The sequence below is a fragment of the Lontra canadensis genome, unplaced genomic scaffold, assembly GCF_010015895.1.
Source record: "Lontra canadensis isolate GAN:19392208 unplaced genomic scaffold, GSC_riverotter_1.0 scaffold15, whole genome shotgun sequence".
Classification (NCBI taxonomy): domain Eukaryota; kingdom Metazoa; phylum Chordata; class Mammalia; order Carnivora; family Mustelidae; genus Lontra; species Lontra canadensis.
In genome coordinates, this window is record NW_022631009.1 from 13,297,715 (window position 1) to 13,317,363 (window position 19,649).

At 38.8% G+C, this 19,649-nt stretch overlaps 1 protein-coding gene across 1 annotated transcript in view; it reads left to right on the plus strand.

The window, feature by feature from the left end:
- RSPO2 (R-spondin 2) overlaps positions 1-19,649 on the plus strand; it is a 152,002-nt gene that overhangs the window by 79,746 nt on the left and 52,607 nt on the right. The window contains exon 2 of the mRNA XM_032858471.1: positions 288-476. Within this exon, the coding sequence (XP_032714362.1) occupies positions 288-476 (189 nt within the window). The remainder of the gene's footprint in view (positions 1-287; positions 477-19,649) is intronic.

The window sequence follows — 19,649 nt, forward strand, 5'->3', positions numbered from 1 at the left end:
CATATGCATATTTCTTGGTCTGGATTTAAGACCCTGCCATGCCGTCTGCCTCGATCTGGTGTAACATCTCTGTGAGCCATTCAGTTTCAGCTCGAACTCTGACTTTCCTCTTTGTTTCTAAGTTTGGTTGTGTATTAACTTTTTTGCGGGGTGGAGTGGGGGAATATTTAGCATTTCTATGCGATTTGAATAGGACAAGAGACACTTGTTTTCTCATCATGTTATATTGACCTGACATCTTGATCATACTCCTATTTGAACATGTGTTTTGTGTTTTTCTCTTACAGCTAGTTATGTATCAAATCCCATTTGCAAGGGTTGTTTGTCTTGTTCAAAGGACAATGGGTGCAGCCGATGTCAACAGAAGTTGTTCTTCTTTCTTCGGAGAGAAGGCATGCGCCAGTATGGAGAGTGCCTGCATTCCTGTCCATCCGGGTACTATGGACACCGAGCCCCAGATATGAACAGATGTGCAAGTGAGCAGTTGATTTTTGTCTATTATTTACTGTTTATGCAACTTAGGGGAACTAAGTTTCAAATTTTGAGTGGAAAAAAAGTTGTTTTTTTTTTTATATATGCTACAGAAATAGTCTAATCTTAAACTTCAGTGGGGTAGGATAAGAACATATTTACCTTTTGTCTAGAAGTATATTGCTCCCACACTTTTAGGGGGCACCTGGGTGGCTCAGTGGGTTAAGCCTCTCCCTTTGGTTTGGGTCATGATCTCAGGGTCTTGGGACTGAGCCCTGCATCGGGCTCTCTGCTCAGCAGGGAGCCTTGCTTCCCCCCTCTCTCTGCCTGCCTCTCTGCCTACTTGTGATCTCTCTTTGTCAAATAAATAAATAAAATCTTTAAAAAAAAGTATATTGCACACACATTTTTAAAAATATTCTTTAAGTGTTTTTCACATAACAAGCATCTCAAACACAAGCTTGTTAGCAGACCTTTGTAAAGCATACGTAGCAGCCCCCCCAAAAAAAATCCCCAAGGAATTTAAATATCCTTATATTGGGAACATTCTCGCTACTTCACTACAGAGTCTGTGGCCTCTTTTGTCTTATGTATTTTTTTTTTAAATCTGAGTTTGTAATCCCTTGTTTAGTTTAATCTAGAATTTCATACATTCAGGGTTCTGTAAAGCACCATTACTAATAAAAGATGTAACTAAAATATTTAGTTTACCTTAGAGTATTTGGAATTCTAAGTTTAACAACTACAAAAAGTTATTAAGGAATAGCATTCTGTTCATAGGCATGCAGGGATGATTTTTATCTTTTAATCTAAAAAATCACTTCTAGAATTATTCTCAACTTGTAGGTTAACAGTCGTAATTAGAGTTTTAAAAAAAGTGAGATGCCATAGAAACATCCCTTTCTTTAAGGAGCTTAAATGTTAGGGCTTAGAGGGGATAAGGAAAAAAAAAATTGACATGGAGTGAAATGACGAATGGGTAAGAAGTTTAACCTTAATTCAGTACACTAGGCTATGTCAGGAGGCAAGCAGTGTGTTATGGAAGTAAGTTAATCATCTCCCATTACTACTGTGTACATGGTAATGAAATCACCCAAAGTCTTTAGATAAGAAGAGAGTTTGAATGGAATCATCCAAAGACAATATTATTTTGGAAGGAGGTAGAACGAACAGATTCTAGAAAGAAGGAACCACACATATCTAAAAATACTGTGCTTGGGAGCAAGAAGTCTCATCTAGGCGCTAATGGTATTTTGACAAGACAATTTAATCTACGTTGTTGAACACTTAGGGTCCTCAGTCCCTGCCTATGAAATGTCCTTTGTGCCCACAAGTCACTGAGACAAGTAAAAGTGTCTTCAAACATTTTCGAACACCTCCTAGAGGAGAAATACTATCCTTGGATGAGAACCATTGAGTCGTGTGTGCTTAGTAAGAGGGGTGGTTGGAACTGAGAACTGAGAAGTCTTGACTGCTTGGCCAGGGAGTCTGGATAAGACCTACAGGTTTTGAGCAGGAGAGGACTGCAGAGGTTGCTTTGTTCAGGATGATTGTAGCAGCAGTGGGGGAGGTGAATTGGAGAAGGATAGGAAAGGAAAGAGAGGAAGGCTCCTATAATAATGGCAGGTTAGAAATCGTGTTCTGATGAAAGGTTTGTGGGTAATGAATTCCAGAGCTTTAAATAATAGTATCGGTGGGTCTTAGTAACTAGTTTCAGAGAGTGAAAAGAGAGCATCAGCTTTGATCCTAAGGTTTCAAGGTGAATAGTAGTTTTGCCATCAGCAGAGATAGAAATAGATAGGCTCAGAGGAAATTCAGATCTACTTGTCCTCATGGAATTGCTTGGATTAATAATTACAGAGACAGAACTCCCAACATGTATCAACAGGCTGGCTAATTTTTGCAAATACATACCTTATCCTTAAGTTGTGTGATTTGGGAGCTATCTAGGAAAGTGTCTCCCATAATTTTTTAACTTTCTTATTTTTTTTTAATTAAAAAAATTTTTTTTAACTTTCGTGGAAGGGTAGGTCTACCTTGAAATGGATTTCTATTCAGATTGCTTTAGACCACCTGGTTGAGGGGGGTGTGTTAAGGGATCTGAGTCCGTGACTCTTTGGTGCATTTTTTATTCCACACTATCTGTGCACAAGAAAGAGGAGGTTAGAGTGCAGATGGCTCCAGGCAGTTATTCCAAGTTCTAAGCCTAGCATTATACATCCTGTGTATGGATGGTAGGCTGACTATATCATGCATTGCTCAACCCTAGGATGTTGATGAATCAAAGGGTTGGCTATTAATAACTATTCAGGGACACTGGTGTAAACTGCGACTGTCCCAGGCAAACTGGTATGGGTAGTTGCCTCCACATTACTGCATAGTGTCTTTGGAGATCTGTCCAGGCAAGAATTCACAGACCCATCTTTGGCTAAGTTTACCCATTTTCTTAGAAAGGAGAGCAGTGACTGTAAATCAGCCTTGAAAAGTGACTTTACAAGTGAGAGTGAATGGGTTTGCTCTGGTTATACTTACTGTAAGTGAACACAATCAATGTTGGCAGTTTACTGACCTAGAGGAAATCACGACTTCTCCGGTACAAGCAGGAACGGCTTATTAACAAGACTCCTGTGAATCAAAGTGAAAGTGGAAAATTATTTAATTCTCAGTATGACTTTGGATGGCTGTGGTTCTTTCATACAAATGATTTGCTTCCCCCCACCCCCCGTACTTTGTATATATTCCATTGTTTGTATTCTATTCAGAGGCAAGGAGGCAGAATTAAATTGGAAAAGCTCTCACAGACTTGGAAATTGAAATCCTACTCACTTTCTTAAGAGATTCTTGTTCCATTGTAGAGAAGAAAATTATACCTCAAGCAACAGTAGCTTGACAAAAATTCCTAGAAATGAAATTTGCTCATCTGTTTTCTAATCGTTGGAGTAATATTTCAGTTGCAAAACAACATCTTTCTTCTGAAGGAAGACTTGCTCTAGGAAGTGGCTAGGTTTGGCTTCTTAGTGCACATAGTGTGGAGCTTAAAAATCAGACAGGCTTGTGAAAACCAATTCACTAGCCATTTGAAGCATATTATGAAAAATACATACATGAAAAACAGTAAGAGCCGCCATAGTCTCTGATTCTGTTAGGTGATATTTCTCTCATATTTTTTCCTCATTTATTAACAAACTCATTTACATCATTTACATGAAAAAGCTTTATTCCTTTGTTATAAATATTCCATGTAGAAAACTTGGCACATAGACCTTAAAAGCCAAAGGCAAAAATAAAAAAAACACTCAAAGATTACAAAGGTTAACATTTTGGCTTCTATTCCCAACCATTTGTTTCTATATGTATTTATGTCTTTCTCCCCTTACAAATGTATCATTGTTCTGTTTTGTGACTTGCTTTAACTTACTGGATTATGAACATTTTGTTAATGTCATTAAATATGGCTGTACATATCCTACTGAATGGATATATCCTAATACATTTAATTACCCATTACAATTTTTCTTTAGTTTTCCACTAATATAAGCAGTCATATGAAGAATATCCTCATACAGTCCCTCTCACATACACACATGTAGTTTTATACAGTTGTCTGATTTATTTGCATAATAGGCAAAGCTTTAAACGCATTACATTTTCCAGCTTTTCTGAGATAGGTTGACACGTAACCATAATACATATTTTGTAAACTTTGGATATATATGTTGTTAAGTGGCCTTGTAGAAAGTTGTAACAGGTCGCATCTTAACTAGTACACCTTTTCCCTTGCATCTTACTAACAATGGGTGCTATTCACAAAAAAGTATAAAAATGCATTTTCTGTTTAATATGCTTTTCTTTGATGGGTTCATTTATTTTTCACACTAATATTTGCATGGTACAGTATTTACCATAATCGCTGGCTTTTCCCCCCTCTATTCACAAAACTGTCTCATTCTTATTGATTAAAAAAAAAAACTTTAAATGGAAAATCACAAGAACTCCATGTTCAAGATGATAAATGGAGAGTTCAGTGAATTATCACAAAGTGGACATACACTGGCAATCACTAATACAGGTCAAGAGGACTGTTAGCCCCCCAAGAACACTTGTGTTCTCCCTTTCCAGTTACTCCACTCTCTCCTCCTCCAACAAAACTACCATCTTGACTTATAACCAAAACAAATATAAAAGAATATTCCTGGGGCACCTGGGTGGCTCAGTGGGTTAAGCCTCTGCCTTCAGCACAGGTCATGATCTCAGGGTCCTGAGATCGGGCCCCGCATTGGGCTCTCTACTCAGTGGGGAGCCTGCTTCCCCTTCTCTCTCTCTGCCTGCCTCTCTGCCTACTCGTGATTTCTCTCTGTCCAATAAATAAATCTTAAAAAAAAAAGAGTATTCATGATGACATTGCCCATATCAACTATAAATTGGAAATAACCCAAATGTCCAAATAATAGAACATTGGAAAAAGCATCCTGAATTAAAAAAAAGTGGAAATGAACTACTACAACATATAGCAACATAGATAAATCTCACAATGTAATGTTGAATGAAGGAAGCCATAAAAATATATATACTTTTACATACATTATGAAAAGAATTAAAACTACTCTGTGGTACTAGATGTCAGGATTGTAGCTCTTACATGCATTTATTGAAGACCTACTATGTACTGGCTTTTGTACTTGATACCTGGAGATACAATAATGAGGAGTCATAGTTTCTGCCCTTGGGTTGTTTGTGGTATAGAGCAGGGATTCTCTGCCAGGCCTGATTTTTCCCTTGGGGGACATTGGGTAAAGTTTGCAGACATTTTTGGTTGTTAAAGCTTGAGGCTGCTACCAGTATCTAGTTGATAGAGGCTGTAAATACTACTAAACATTGTACAGTGCACAGAACAGCCCCCTGCAACCAAGAACTATCTGGCCCAAAATGTCGGTAGTCTTGAGGTTGAGAAGTCTTGCTCGAGTGAAGCAGACAGATAATTAACTCAGTGTAGTGTGTGATAAAGGGTGCTATAATTCACTTCTATCCTGTGCCAGATCCTCTGTGAGAGATACATTTTCTCAGTTTTCAAAGAAGAGTGCAAAGTGGATTGTGGGATTTTTATTTTATGAAGTTACCTAAGCTGGGTGATATTTAGAAGCCCATGAGTGTTTTTAGAATTTTTAGAGTTTTTAGAATAATTGTTAGGATTAAGCATTATAGGTAGGAAAAGAAAAGCCCCATGTGAAGGTGTGGAGACACAGAAACAGTCATCTGTCGTTAAGTCAAAAGCCTGGGGTTAGTCCTGTTGCACTCCTTAACCAGAAACGGCGCTAGTCCCAGTGGCAGCCACCAGGGCACAACAGACCTTACGTGCTAAGCTGAGGCGTTTCAGCTTGCAGAAGCCACAAGTAGTCCAGGAAGGATGTCAAGAAAGGGAATGATAAAGTCAGGAACCACTTTCCTTTTGGTAGCACTAAAGAAGAGTTTAAGAGAAGTCAGCAGTGAAGGTGGCAAGAGGGATCAAGGTTAAAAAAAAAAAAAATGAGGGGTGCCTGGGTGGCTCTGCCGTCAGCTCAGATCATGATCCCAGAGTCCCAGAATCGAGCTCCACATCAGGCTGCCTGCTCAGCGGGGAGTCTGCTTCTCCTTCTCCCACTCCCCCTGCTCATGCTCTCTCTCTCACTCTCTCAAATAAATCAATAAAAATCTTTAAAAAAAAAATGAAATGAGAAGAACTTTTTCCTCATCAGACCTTCCCTGGCTGATTTGTCTAAAATGTTAACTTTACTTATTCCACTATTTCTTTCCTTCCTTCTTTATTCCTTCTTCCTTTCCTCCTTCTCTCACTCCCTCCTTCCCTCCCTTCTTTCCTTAGCACTATGGGTAACTAATATACTGTATATTTTTCTTCTCTGTTTTATTCTTCTCTCCCACCAGAATGTAAGCTCCAAGAGGAAAGGGATTTGGGGCTGTCATCTTTAGGCTGATACTATGCAGAATAGTGTGACACTCAGTGGGGCTCAACAAATATTTGTTGAATGAATGAATGGATGAATGAAGATAGTCATAGTGGAAGCAGGGAGATAGAGAGAGCGAGTGAGGAAGAATCAATAGGACTTGGTAAGTTGATGTTGGATAAAGATGGAGAAATTGAGATTACTCTTACAATTTTGGCTTGGGAGCTGTGCTGTGAAATTTATACAGGAGCAGAATACAGGAGGAGTGGCATATGTGGTGGTGATAAAGGCTATTATGGTGGAGAATGGTTGATTTGGGGACATGTTGAGCTCAAGGTGGTATGAGATGTCCTAGGGAAGGTACCCAATGAGCAATTAGATGTAAGTGTTCAAAGATCTCAAGGGAGGTCTAATCTCAATCCTTAGCAAGAAGAAGAGGATATTAACTGAGAGGGTTGGGGAGTGCTGAGGATTAAAGCCTGAAGAATGTTGACATTTAAGAGCAGGCAAAGAACAGCCTATGGCAGAGTCATCAGGAAAATAGAAAATCAGAGACTGATATCCCAGAAGAAAGAAGCAGGAAGGCTTGAGAACTAGCAAGGGGTCAATGTCAGAGTTGGACTGTTTAAACAATAGAACTGTTGACCTGAATGGGAGTAATTCATTGTTTCTGTTGGAGCACTATCCTGATAGCTATGGTTGGAGGGAGCATGTGGAGTCTTAGGCAAGCAGACACTATGATTGTAGATAGTCGTTGTCTTTTCCTTCATTGATGCACTGGTTGAAAGTTTCTAATGCTAGCAAGAAGACTCTTGGATTAGGAGATCAGTGTGTGTGTGTGTTTAGTGTGTAGTTGTAGTGTGTGTGTGTGTGTGTGTGTGTGTGAGAGAGAGAGAGAGAGAGAGAGAGAGAGAGAGATGGAAGAAGACTGGATTGGAAAAGAGCCAGATGAGGTGGAGCAAGAGAGGGACAGTTGAGGATACAAGGTCACTGAAGAGAAGAACATAAAATCCAAAACCTAAGTGGGGAAAACTAGCCTTGAACAGAATGCTTATTGAATCATCAACCTGTGAAGTATCATTTGGCTCCCATCAGTCAAGGCTTCATTTATTCATTTACCAGGAGGAGGGTCAGAAAGAAGCTGAAGTGACCGAAAAAGAACCAGCTCATTTTTTATAAGAAAATAATATATAATTTTGTTGCCAGAGGCAGTGTATTTTCAAAAATCATTTGTAAACAAAACATTACAGAAATGAGCTCAGAATCCAGAGAATTTGCTACTTTTGTTTTTAGTTCTTTCTGCCGTATTTTATGATTCTGCTTCATTTAGGCAGTTTGTAAAAATGTGTTCTAGGCTAAGAGAATGTTGACATGTTTTTGAAATGACATAGGCTTAAAAACTAGTAATTTTGAACATATGAGAAAACTCGTAGTTAAATATAACCATCCCTTAATTTGTGAACTCCAAGACCAGTGTTTAGGTGTTTTTAAAGAATTACTATATGTTAAATTCAAGTGCTGTTAGAAACACCTGCCATTTCTGAATCATGAAGTTTAATGATGCATTTGGGAAAAGGTCTCAGTATTTAAAATTAACAAATATTTAAAATATTTTTAATCAAATCTGAACAACTGTGAACTAAGAGAGGGAGGTATATAATTACTCTGAGAACTATAAAGTCTGTATGATATGTGTTTAAAGATCTATACAGATGCAGACCGCCAACAAATATGTTGTTATGATATCTGTATTGGTGGGATTGTATGAGAAATAAGAATGTCTTTACTTAGAAGATGCTTATGGATGGACTGAAGACCCAATTGGGTTGCAGGTGAAACTTATGAGAATCAGACCATGGATATGTTGGCTAATTGAATTTAAATAAAAAATATAGCAATAGGCATTCTTAAAAAAAAAAATCAGACAATAGTGTTTTAAAATTACTATTACCCAAAGTACTGCTAAAGCACAAGAGACAATTAGGGTAGGTGTATTATAGATTCATAAAAGGGGTCAGAGAAGGGACATGCTAGCAGTTAGGTGAGAACAGTAATTGAAAGATTATGGAAATTGTGTAAGTTAGCTTTATTTTCTCCTGTCTTCACCCCACCTGGATGGCTAGATAGCAAACGGTTAGGGGGCATTTGGTGTTTAACACCTGTGAAAACACTGAGGGGTACCTCTTATGCCCCGAGTCTCTGATATGGTAGATCTGAGATGTTGCCCAAGAACTTACCATTTTCAACAAGTGCCCAGGTGATGCTGAGGGGCTGGGTCAGAAACTCCACTTTGAGAATTGCTACAGTGTAATAATTATGTTTCTCTACCTGTTGCTGATTACCGAATAGGACACTTTGTATTTAGTAAAAGTCAAGTTTTAGTACCACCTAAGCATATGAGGATATTTTGAGGAAGTATGTGGCCTTCCCGCATCCCTCATTAATTGTCAGTGTGATCAGTAATCCTGTATCTGTGTGCCCTGCTGACCTGATCACAATAGAATAGAAAACACTGGAGGCTTCCAGTAATCCTGAATCTCCCCCACCCCCAGCTCCCATCTTTGCTTTCTCTACTTTCTCGTGACTTGCTCTTCTTTGAGATTGTCATTACTTTGTGTATCCTGGCGCATTTCATATTCTAATTTACAATTGTGTCTGGTATCTTAGAGTCTAATTCTCTTTTGTTTTGACTTTGTTGATAAAGATTCTGACTGAAATATGGCTTCCACATGAACTGAAGCTTTGAAAACCATGATCTGGGGCCATGTTTTGACAGGAAGAGCAGGGGAGTGTTTATGGGCAGGAGACAAGGGATCATGGTGACTACAGACTGAGAAGATCCTTCAGCTTTCTCTGTCCACAGCTGGCTCCTGGGCTAGACACCAGTCAGGTGTCCTGACATACTCTGACATTGAGTGAAGCTCATATTCTCTGAGTACCAGTGTCCTTATCTGTAAAAAGTAAGGGAGGCTGTGAGGTCATTGCTCTAATATTCTGATTCTACAACCATCTCCAAAAATGACTAGCTTTTGGTGGTCCAGACCAGCTCCTCTCCTCAAATTCCTGGTGGGAATGGCTCTTCTAATGCTCTCTCGACAACGCTGTGATGTAGGTAGTCAAATATATCACTGAAAAAACAAGCTCAGAGAGCCTCAGAAACCTACCCAAGGACACATAAGCAGACCTAAGAATGAGATCTAGGATTTTCTCTGATGCTAACACCTGTGTTTCTTTTTTTTTTTTTTAACCCATTTTTATTGAGATATAATTGACATATAGCACTATGGATGTTTAAGTGTATAGCATAATTATACTTACGTATTTTATGAGACAGTTACCACAGTACATTTTGTTATATCCATCATCTCACTTAAATACAAAGAATAAAGAAATGAGATGTGAGATCTTTGGTATTTACTCTCTTAACACCTTTCAAATACATCAAGAAACAGTACTGATGATAGTTCATCTTGTTGGAACTTACATCCCTAGTACTCACTTATCCTACAACTGGAGGTTTGTACGTTTTGACCACCTTCTTTCAATTCCCCTCTCACTCTACCTTCAGCCTCGGGATCACAAACCTGATCATTTTTTTTTTTTTTTTTTCCCCCTGAGGGTTTTTTTTTTTTTCTTTTTCTTCTCTCTCTCTCTCTCTCTCTTTTTAGATGCCACATATAAGTGAGATTATGCAATATTTGCCTTTCTCTGTCTGATTTATTTCACTTAGTTATGTTTCTTTAACCATACCATGCTGCTTCTTGTGGAAAATAAATTAACCAAACATATTATTAAACTACAGAATTTCTTTTTCAAATGGGGTGGGGGGTAGGTCCTCACTTTAATTTGACACTTTTTGAGACGGCATTCTCTTAAGCTGGTTTCTTTCCCAAAGAGGGACATGGCCCTTGTTGTCTCAGGTATCTGTATCCTGGGAGGACATGGGGAGTTTGGAGGAAACTTTACCCTGGCCAGTGTACAGGTGCCCCTGGTGATGAGACTAGGGAATTAGAAGGATAGAAGGAAGTAGAAGGAAAGTAGGAGAGTAGAAGATTCTTCTGCTCAAAAGGATCTTGGGCTCTCAAATCAAGGGTTTGAGAAGGATCTTGGGCTCTCAAATCAAGCTGATCCTGGAAGTGAAGGGAAGCCATCAAGGATTTTAAAGCAGGTAAATGATATGACTAACTTGAGCCTTTGAAAGATGACAGTGGTTCTCCTGTGGCTGGAGCAGAACCATCTTAGTTCTGATCATTGTGACCTGTAGCCCCAGTGTGATTAAGCCATCAAGGGTTTAAGAAGTAAGCCACATCAGAGATGCCACGAACAACTATGATAAAGGTTATTCCCCTCATCCCAGGGATGTTTGGCATGCTGGTCCACGGCAGCCAAGCCAAAGCCTCTGTTGCCAACCACTCTGTCTTAATGATAGTACATAACCCTCTGGAGAAAACTAATGGGCCACACCTTCTATTTATTCTGGAAGCTAAATTCTATCAAATAGATATCCTGAGAGCTAGAATAACTATTTTCTTCTCTGTGACAAACATGGTTTTATAATTTTCAATATTTGTAAAGGAAGATTTTTTATTTTTAATCAGGATCCTAATGGTTGAAAGGTAAGAAGTCTACTCTGCTATTTATTAATGAAGTCTTAGTTCTCAAGCTTACATTTAATTTTCTTGTGGGCTTCGTAATTTTTTTGAACGATCCTCTTATTTCTGTCTAGACCCAAGTTTGACAGTATCCTTGTTTTAATGGCAGATGCTATCTTGTGCTGTTTTCCTTTGTGCAAATAAGTCTTCTATTTTGCACTTTCTGTTTAAAGTGCATTTGCGTCCATCCTTTCATTTGCTCCTGCTAATCTTAGGACTGAAGCAGTATTATCCCCATTTACAGAGCAGGTAACAAGTTCTGAGAAGTCCACTGATGAGACTGAGCATTTGCTGCCAATACATAGCATGGCTGAAAATACCTACTTTTGTCATTAGGCTGGGTAAGCAGACCTAACAAAGCCATCTTCACAGAGTTGGCAGGTATATCAGACCATGGTGTTAGGCATAAATGTTATGCAGGTTTTAGCCAAAAGGCATTGTTTGGTAAATTTATTCTCTCATCTTTCTCTCTAACCAACCCTTCACTGATAAGTCAATGCCACATGTAATCAAGAAACTAAAAGCTTATTAAAACAGCAAAGAATTTTGACCTATTGACAACTCCTAAGGAGTCCTCTTTCTTGATTTATCAGTATGGTATGAGAAACATGGAACTAAAATGTTCCCACATTGAGATAACTCATTTCCACATCCTCTTACTCCTTTGGTATTTGTCATTTGTGCACTGTTAGATGATGTAAATAAAACATCACTATGCCCCCCCTAAACTTAAAAGCTACCATTTGGGATTTTAAAAATGAAATCTTTTTCTTTTTTCCTTTCTCTTGCAATACGCCCCATGGCTTTGAATTATTTCCATAGCCTAGGGGTTAGCAAACCATGACCAATGGGCAAAATCCAGTGCCACCTTTTTTGTGGGGCTCTTGTAAGAATAGCTGTTAGGCATTTAAGTGGTTGGGGAAAATATCAAAAGAGGAGTGATATTTTGTAGTACACAAAAGTGATACTTCAAATTTCAGTGCTCATAAATAAAGTTTTATTGGAAAGCAGCCACACTGAATCATCTACATACTGTAGATATAGGTCTGATTTTGCTCTACCACAGAGTTGAATAGTTTAGTCAGAGATGGCATGGCCCACAAGACCTAAAATACTCACTACCTGGCCCTTTAGAGGAAAAGTTTGCCAGTTGGGAGTGTGAAGAGATTAAGAGATTGTTCTTGTCTTCCTTGCATGAGGGTTGAGTGGCAAGCAAGACCTGTATTAGTTTCCATATACTCTCCTGTTTTGTTGGGTGGAGAGAGATGCATTTTCCAGTATTTGGAGAAATTCAGCGAAGTCCCAGGTCCGAAGTTTATTAAGCTGCTCTGGTTCTACCTTCATATGAAAGGTTGACGAGTTTCCAAAAAAAAAGGAAAAGCACAAAGAGTAACCAAGATGAGCAATCTGCTGCTTAGTAGGAAAATAAAATTTGATAGGAGACATTAACTGGCTTTATGATTTTTTTTTAAACTGTTATCACATTCCTTCCCTATTTTATTTTGAGGTAATTGCCCTCCCCTCTGATCTGCTTTAAGTGGGTAAAAAAGTCCCTTTAAACACCTAGTTTTGTATTCAAGGCAAATGTGTCTATGTTTTAATTTGAGTTATCTTGAGAATGGCTTCAAATATGCATTACTTGAATATACGAAAAATGGAGCCAACATTTTTATAGTTCCTCATTGTTTGACCACATGATTTTATACACAAACCTCAGTGTTTCTTCATATTTGTGTGTGTGTGGGTGGGCAAGATATAGTTGTGGCTTTTTTTTTTCCCTTGGCAAGATACAATTCTTAAACATTCAGTTATTACAGTGCATCTACTAACGTATTTCACAAATTTGAGTTTGGGGTATTTTTAAAAAATGAACTGTTGCAACACTGTAAAATGAGTTGGGAGAAAAGAGGTATTTTTGATAGTATATGCATCTTCCAAAGTTGAAATAAAGGACACTTTGACATATAAGATAGAACTCTTATAGCCACTTGAAAAACAATATGCAAATTTCTGGCTGGATTCCATTCATCCTACCTAATTGCAACTTGATTAAAATTACAACCAAGGTGAGAATTTTACTGCCCTTGTGGTCATTACCCTAATGGCTATGATAGACCACCCTAGTGCACTTCAAAAATTGAACATTTTCATTGTACTTAAAAAGGGGCACTGCACTTTTCAAGCAATATCCGGTGAATATTTTGTGATACCCAGTATAACAATATTTTGGGTGGGCTTATTTAGCTTTAGGGAGCAATACAGTTTTTATGTGGTACTTTTCACCTGTTCTTTTTGTTCTCATCTTAAATTTGGTACTCCAAACAATCATCTGATATGGTTGGGTCTAGTATTTTCCCCCTCCTCTCTGTTGCTGAAGGGAGTAGGGCACAGAGAGGATGTAATTTCCCCTACTAAGGTCAAAATTACATTTGGAGCTCTGTTTTGCTAAGTCCTGGTTCCTAATGTTTGAAGTAGATGAATTTCTATGTAGGTAACCAATGAATAATTATATTCCATTTCTTTAGGTACATGACCTAAACAAGGCTAAAGCCATTATATTGACTACAGGTGTTGGTGTTTGGGTAATATCTTTCATTTGAGTAGTGCACATACATAAAAATTTATTAAAATGATTATATATACATATGTACCTACATATCCACTACCTACATATCCACTACCATGGAGTATTGTATCTTGTTTGTGCTTCCTTTCATCCACCATCTTGGACTGTCCTAGTTGGTAAATGTCTACACTCATGATAGCTCACATTCTTTGATCACTAATTACACAGTAGAAACTATATTGAAATCCTTGCCTTTGTCAACCCTTCTGAATTCTCTCAACAATTCTGAGATAGGAACTAATGTTATCTCTTCTTATAGATGATGATACTGAGGCAGAGAGTTTTGCTGACTTGCCCACAGTCCTATAATAGTAAATGAGCCAAGATTCTGACCCCAGATCTGCTAACCACTGTGCTATTTGAAAGGCCACTATAATTCTCAACATAGTTCTTATTTTCTGCCTTTGGCTCCTATTCTGCACTTGACATAGTTGAATTTCACTCTCTGCTAATTCTCCTAACTAATAAGGACAATCTTGACTTAACCCCATTCCAGTAGGTTTTACAAAGATTTCTACCCTGGGTCTTCTTTTAACTTAGTAGTGCTGGTTTTCTATGTCATCCAAAAATTGTTCAGTTGTAAGTATGAAACACTGAGTCCTGAAACCTCTGAATATGCCCTTCATTATTATTTTTTTTGGTTGAAACATAATGAAGCTTCTAAAGAGCTATGTGTAACTTGGGCCATACTACAAAAAATATAATTTTAAATTTTAGGTCATAGTTTTCAACAGTCCCTAGTCTAATGGGATTATTGCAAGAGTATATATTGGAAATGCATGATTTTGGTAACATAAAGCTTAAAAACTTTAGTTAGGGATACATAAGCCATTGCAAGTTTTGAGAAGGAATGTTAAACAGCAGTATCTGAAGTTGTTAGAGAAGCCTAAAAATATTTAAACAATTAAAAACTCCCATATTAAGTTACACAGTTTAGTACTTCCATTGTGAAAAATTGCTAACACTCTAATTTTGAATGTCTTTTGGACTAACCTGTCCCATGAATACCTGTTAAAGCTTTAGCATACACTGAGCGGAGATGCTCTAGGGTTTTCCAGGGGCTGGCTTAATGCTCTTTGATACTTACAACTCCAGTCCAGAGACCAAATACTCCTAGTGGGCGTCAGTGTCTGTTACATTCTGAATGGAATGCTGAATGGAAATACCCACTAAAGGGCAGATGGACAGTAAGCAGTCAGATTTTCATGGTGTGCTAAGATTGCTTATACCCACCCAACAGCCCTGATTATGAAGAATAAATAGAAAAGGATGTATCTGTATGTGTCTGAGGTCCTCTCTACCTCACTGATTGTTTCCCTTTCTCCAGTATTTAATCGCAATATAGATTGCATTATCACAATTGAGCTTAACAAAGGCTGGTTTTTCTCTACTTTTAATTTAAGGTTTAATTCTTTTGTTTCTATTATTGGCCATTCTGAGTTATTCAGTTAACAGATGGTTCTTGTCACCTAGATTTTGGCGGGAAGATAAAACTCTCTTGGTGTGCCAAATCCTGGAGAGGGCAGAGGCACCAAAGGAGAAGTGGGTAACAGGATCTTTGGCTTCTCTTTGTTTTTCATCTCTTCCACACAGTTTGTCAGTTGTATTGATGGGTTGTAACTCCCTTTCCCGTGACATTTACCACTTAGTGTTGAGCCTCTTGGTGGTTTTTCTTACCCCACTCTCTTCTTTCTTTCAGGAAACTTAATTTCCTGAAAGTATGCACTCCCCCGCTTACTCTGTATATACGAAAGAGTAATCACATTACTATCTCATTGCCTCCCTGTGTACTTTTGCTTCTAGTAGACCAAGATCCTGAGGTGTGGGAACCTTGCTTTTTCATCTGTGCCTCTTAGCTCCCCAGCATGATGCTTGGCCTCCTGGCACTTCTGTTGAAATCAGGGAACAAACCAGGTACCATCTTAGTCATGTTTCTCTCCTGCTCAAGAATCTATGAAGAGGGGCACCTGGATGGCTCAGTGGGTTAAAGCCTCTGCCTTTCGCTCAGGTCATGATGCCACCAGGGTCCTGGGATGGAGCCCTGCCTCGGGCTCTCTGCTCAGCGGGGAGCCTGCTTCCTCCTCTCTGTCTGCCTCTCTGCCTACTTGTGATCTCTGTCAAATAAATAAATAAACTCTTTAAAAAAATCTATGAAGAGAAGCACCTGGGTGGCTCAGGTCATGATCCCAGGTTCTTGGGATCGAGCCTCAAGTAGGGCTCTCTGCTCAGCGGGAAGCCTGCTTCCCCGCACCCCCGCCCCCGGTCTACCTCTCTGCCTACTTTTGATCTCTCTCTGTCAAATAAATAAATAAAATCTTTACAAAAAAAATTCTATGAAGATCTCTCTCAGACCAAGCCCTAAGCTTGAATCAATCTTCATTTTTATTAATTATTACTTAAATACTTGAAATCATATAAATTTATAATTTAACTTCCTTGTTTGAAATGAAGAAAAATAAGAAGTGGAATTCCCTACCTACAGTAGTCTACACCCAAGTAGCCATTCCCAATTTTAATCTCCCACTCACAGAAGCCCCTTTTCGTTGGGTCCATCATGTGTCCTGTGAGTTTTCTCTGTTGCGGAATTCTGAATGGAGTCACGCCAGCCAAGGCTCGACTCTTCCTGCTGTCTCTCTCAAACGTGCTCAGCTGATGTCCCAACTTCCGTGACATATATTCCCAGCCATGCTTCGGTACTTACGTTCTCAATTATGATTGTTTTCAGGTGTTGCATTATTTGTTCTTCCAGTAAGATTTGCAGTCCCTTCCAGCAACCATGGCTTTTCTTTCTGTATTAAAGATATTTACAGGGTATGTGCAAGCAATCTCCTACTAGGCATCCAGGTGCATTTTTAACTATAAAGGAATTGAGTTTTTAAATGGCACTTATGTTAGTTCACATGGTAAGCATGAAAACTCCACCAAGTGTCCGGCACTATGTTAGAAATAAAGAATTTACAGACCGAAAGAAAAAAAAAAACTGTAATGGCAGAACAGAAATGGGTCTCTTATTTCTTCTCTACACAGCACATGCCTTTAATATCTACTACGCTGTGTTGCAATGCTGTGTGAGTGCCTCATGGCCCCCTCCCTGTAGCTTTTGCTCCTCTAGCCCAGGGAGTGGGTATTATAATTTTAGGTTTTCAAGGTATGGTACAATACCTGGCACATGCTCCATTTTTGGAGAATGTTTAGAATGAACTGTTGAACTGAACATTCAGTATAATTTGAAGAATGCTATAATGGAACCTGTATGGATACCATGGAAGGACAGGAGAAGGATACCTACCCTATTTGGTTTCTTGGCCACAGTAAGTTCCCTTTGCCAAATGACAGCCCCATTAGATTGCATTTGGACCCAGTTTCACTTGGACAGTAATTTTACTTAAACCGACACTGGCAGTGCTCACTTGGATTACATTTTTGAGGAGACGCTGTAATTTAGAAGCATGTAAGTTGGCTGAACCAGGGTCTTATTTCTGAATAAGGCCTTAAAGATTTTTTACAGAGACCCATGTTTAGCAAACTTTGGTATTCTTGTTTTCTTAAGCCGTATTGAGTTTTCTGAAGTTCATCAGTCTACTGAATCATCCTGTTGGTGTTTTAAAACTCACTTATTGGTAAGATTAGCAGAAAGATTTTCCCAGACTGTTAATAGAATGTCTAATTCTGGAAAGCAGGCGTGATGTACCATTCAGGTAAATAAGAGTATATCTGTATCTTCACCTGTTTTGAATTTTTATTTATAATGAGAATGTTTCACTTTTCTATAAAGGAATTAATCAAGTTGATGTGAATCTCACTTATTTAAGGATAATAAGTTGAAGAAGTTTCTGGGAGTATGGGTACGGCTAGAGGGGAAAGCCCAGAACTGTGAGGCCATACAGAGTGGTTTTCTCCAAAACAGAAGAGTTAGTTCTAGAAGTAGCTGAACAGGGCAGGGGGTTGTGCATGGGGCTGGAGCTGGTGAGGAAAAGTTTCTAGGAAGCCTGTCAAGGGACAGCTTGTCAGGGTAGGTGGCTTATGCTGTTGTTTTAAAAAGCTTTCAGTTCAAAGGTGTTGGTGATTAGATGAGTTGTATCCGTTTAGGCTGCTGAGTGTGTGGGCCGTCTGCACTGGTTTTGTTTGTGATCAAGTCGCTGAGACCACGAAGGTCAGCGGATGATGTTAGAACTTGGTGCCAATCAAAGCTTTTGTTTAAATGCTTTGTTGAACAAGTAATATTTAGGGATTTTTCCCCTAATGACTTGAATGAAGGAAAAGCACTCTGGAACATATAGAAACAAAGAATACTGGACCAGAGATGGTGAAACAGTTGTGTGTTTCGAAGGCTAAGATAGATTCAGCATTATAAGGGGTATAATGTGATGCACATAATTTTTCAGAATTTCTAATTCTGAAGAAATTGGGGATAGAATACTATTCCTTGATTCATTCTTACCAGTTGGAATCAAAAGATTTTATTTCAGAACATTCGTACAGCTTTATTTTCTGTAAATTTAAGCAGGTCACAGTGTTCATGGAAATAATTTCTGTTTTACTTTTTTTTTTTTTTTAAAGATTTTATTTATTTATTTGTCAGACAGAGATCACAAGTAGGCAGAGAAGCAGGCGGGGGGTGGGGAAGCAGGCTCCCCGCTGAGCAGAGAGCCCGATGCAGGCTCGATCCCAGGACCCTGGGACCATGACCTGAGCTGAAGGCAGAGGCTTTAACCCACTGAGCCACCCAGGCGCCCCCTGTTTTACTTTTAATACATAAATGTATTACAATTACAAAAGATTCATATGATTCTGAAATAGGTAATTTTTTTTTATAATTTTATTTTTTATAAACATATATATATATATATTTTTCCCCCAGGGGTACAGGTCTGTGAATCTCCATGTTTACAAACTTCACAGCACTCACCATAGCACATACCCTACCCAATGTCCATAACCCCCCCCCAACCCCCCTCTGCCCAGCAACCCTCAGTTTGTTTTGTGAGATTAAGAGTCACTTATGGTTTGTCTCCCTCCCAATCCCAACTTGTTTCATTTACTCTTCTCCTACCACATTAACCCCCCATGTTGCATCTCCTCTCCCTCATATCAGGGAGATCATATGATAGTTGTCTTTCTCCGATTGACTTATTTCGCTAAGCATGATACCCTCTAGTTCCATCCATGTTGTCGCAAATGGCAAGATTTCATTTCTTTTGATGGCTGCATAGTATTCCATTGTATATATATACCACATCTTCTTTATCCATTCGTCTGTTGATGGACATCTAGGTTCTTTCCATATTTTGGCTATTGTAGACATTGCTGCTATAAACATTCGGGTGCACGTGCCCCTTCGGATCACTACGTTTGTATCTTTAGGGTAAATACCCAGCAGTGCAATTGCTGGGTCATAGGGTAGTTCTATTTTCAACATTTTGAGGAACCTCCATGCTGTTTTCCAGAGTGGTTGCACCAGCTTGCATTCCCACCAACAATGTAGGAGGGTTCCCCTCTCTCCGCATCCTCGCCAGCATCTGTCATTTCCGGACTTGTTAATTTTAGCCATTCTGACTGGTGTGAGGTGGTATCTCATTGTGGTTTTGATTTGTATTTCCCTGATGCCGAGTGATATGGAGCACTTTTTCATGTGTCTGTTGGCCATCTGGATGTCTTCTTTGCAGAAATGTCTGTTCATGTCTTCTGCCCATGAAATAGGTAATTTTTAACCTATTTCAAAATTCCACCACCTTTCCCAAATTAATTTCTCGAAGTTCCTACACACACACACACACACACACACACCCATGTGCGCACGCACAACCAAGCATATTTTTCTTGTACCACACTCTCTATATCTTGCAACTTGCCTTTTTCACTTAATGGTGGATCTTAGAGCTTATTCTCAGTCATTTCTCATAATTCACCTCATGCTTTTTCATGGCTGAAGTAGTCTACAATTTAAATGTATCGGATATT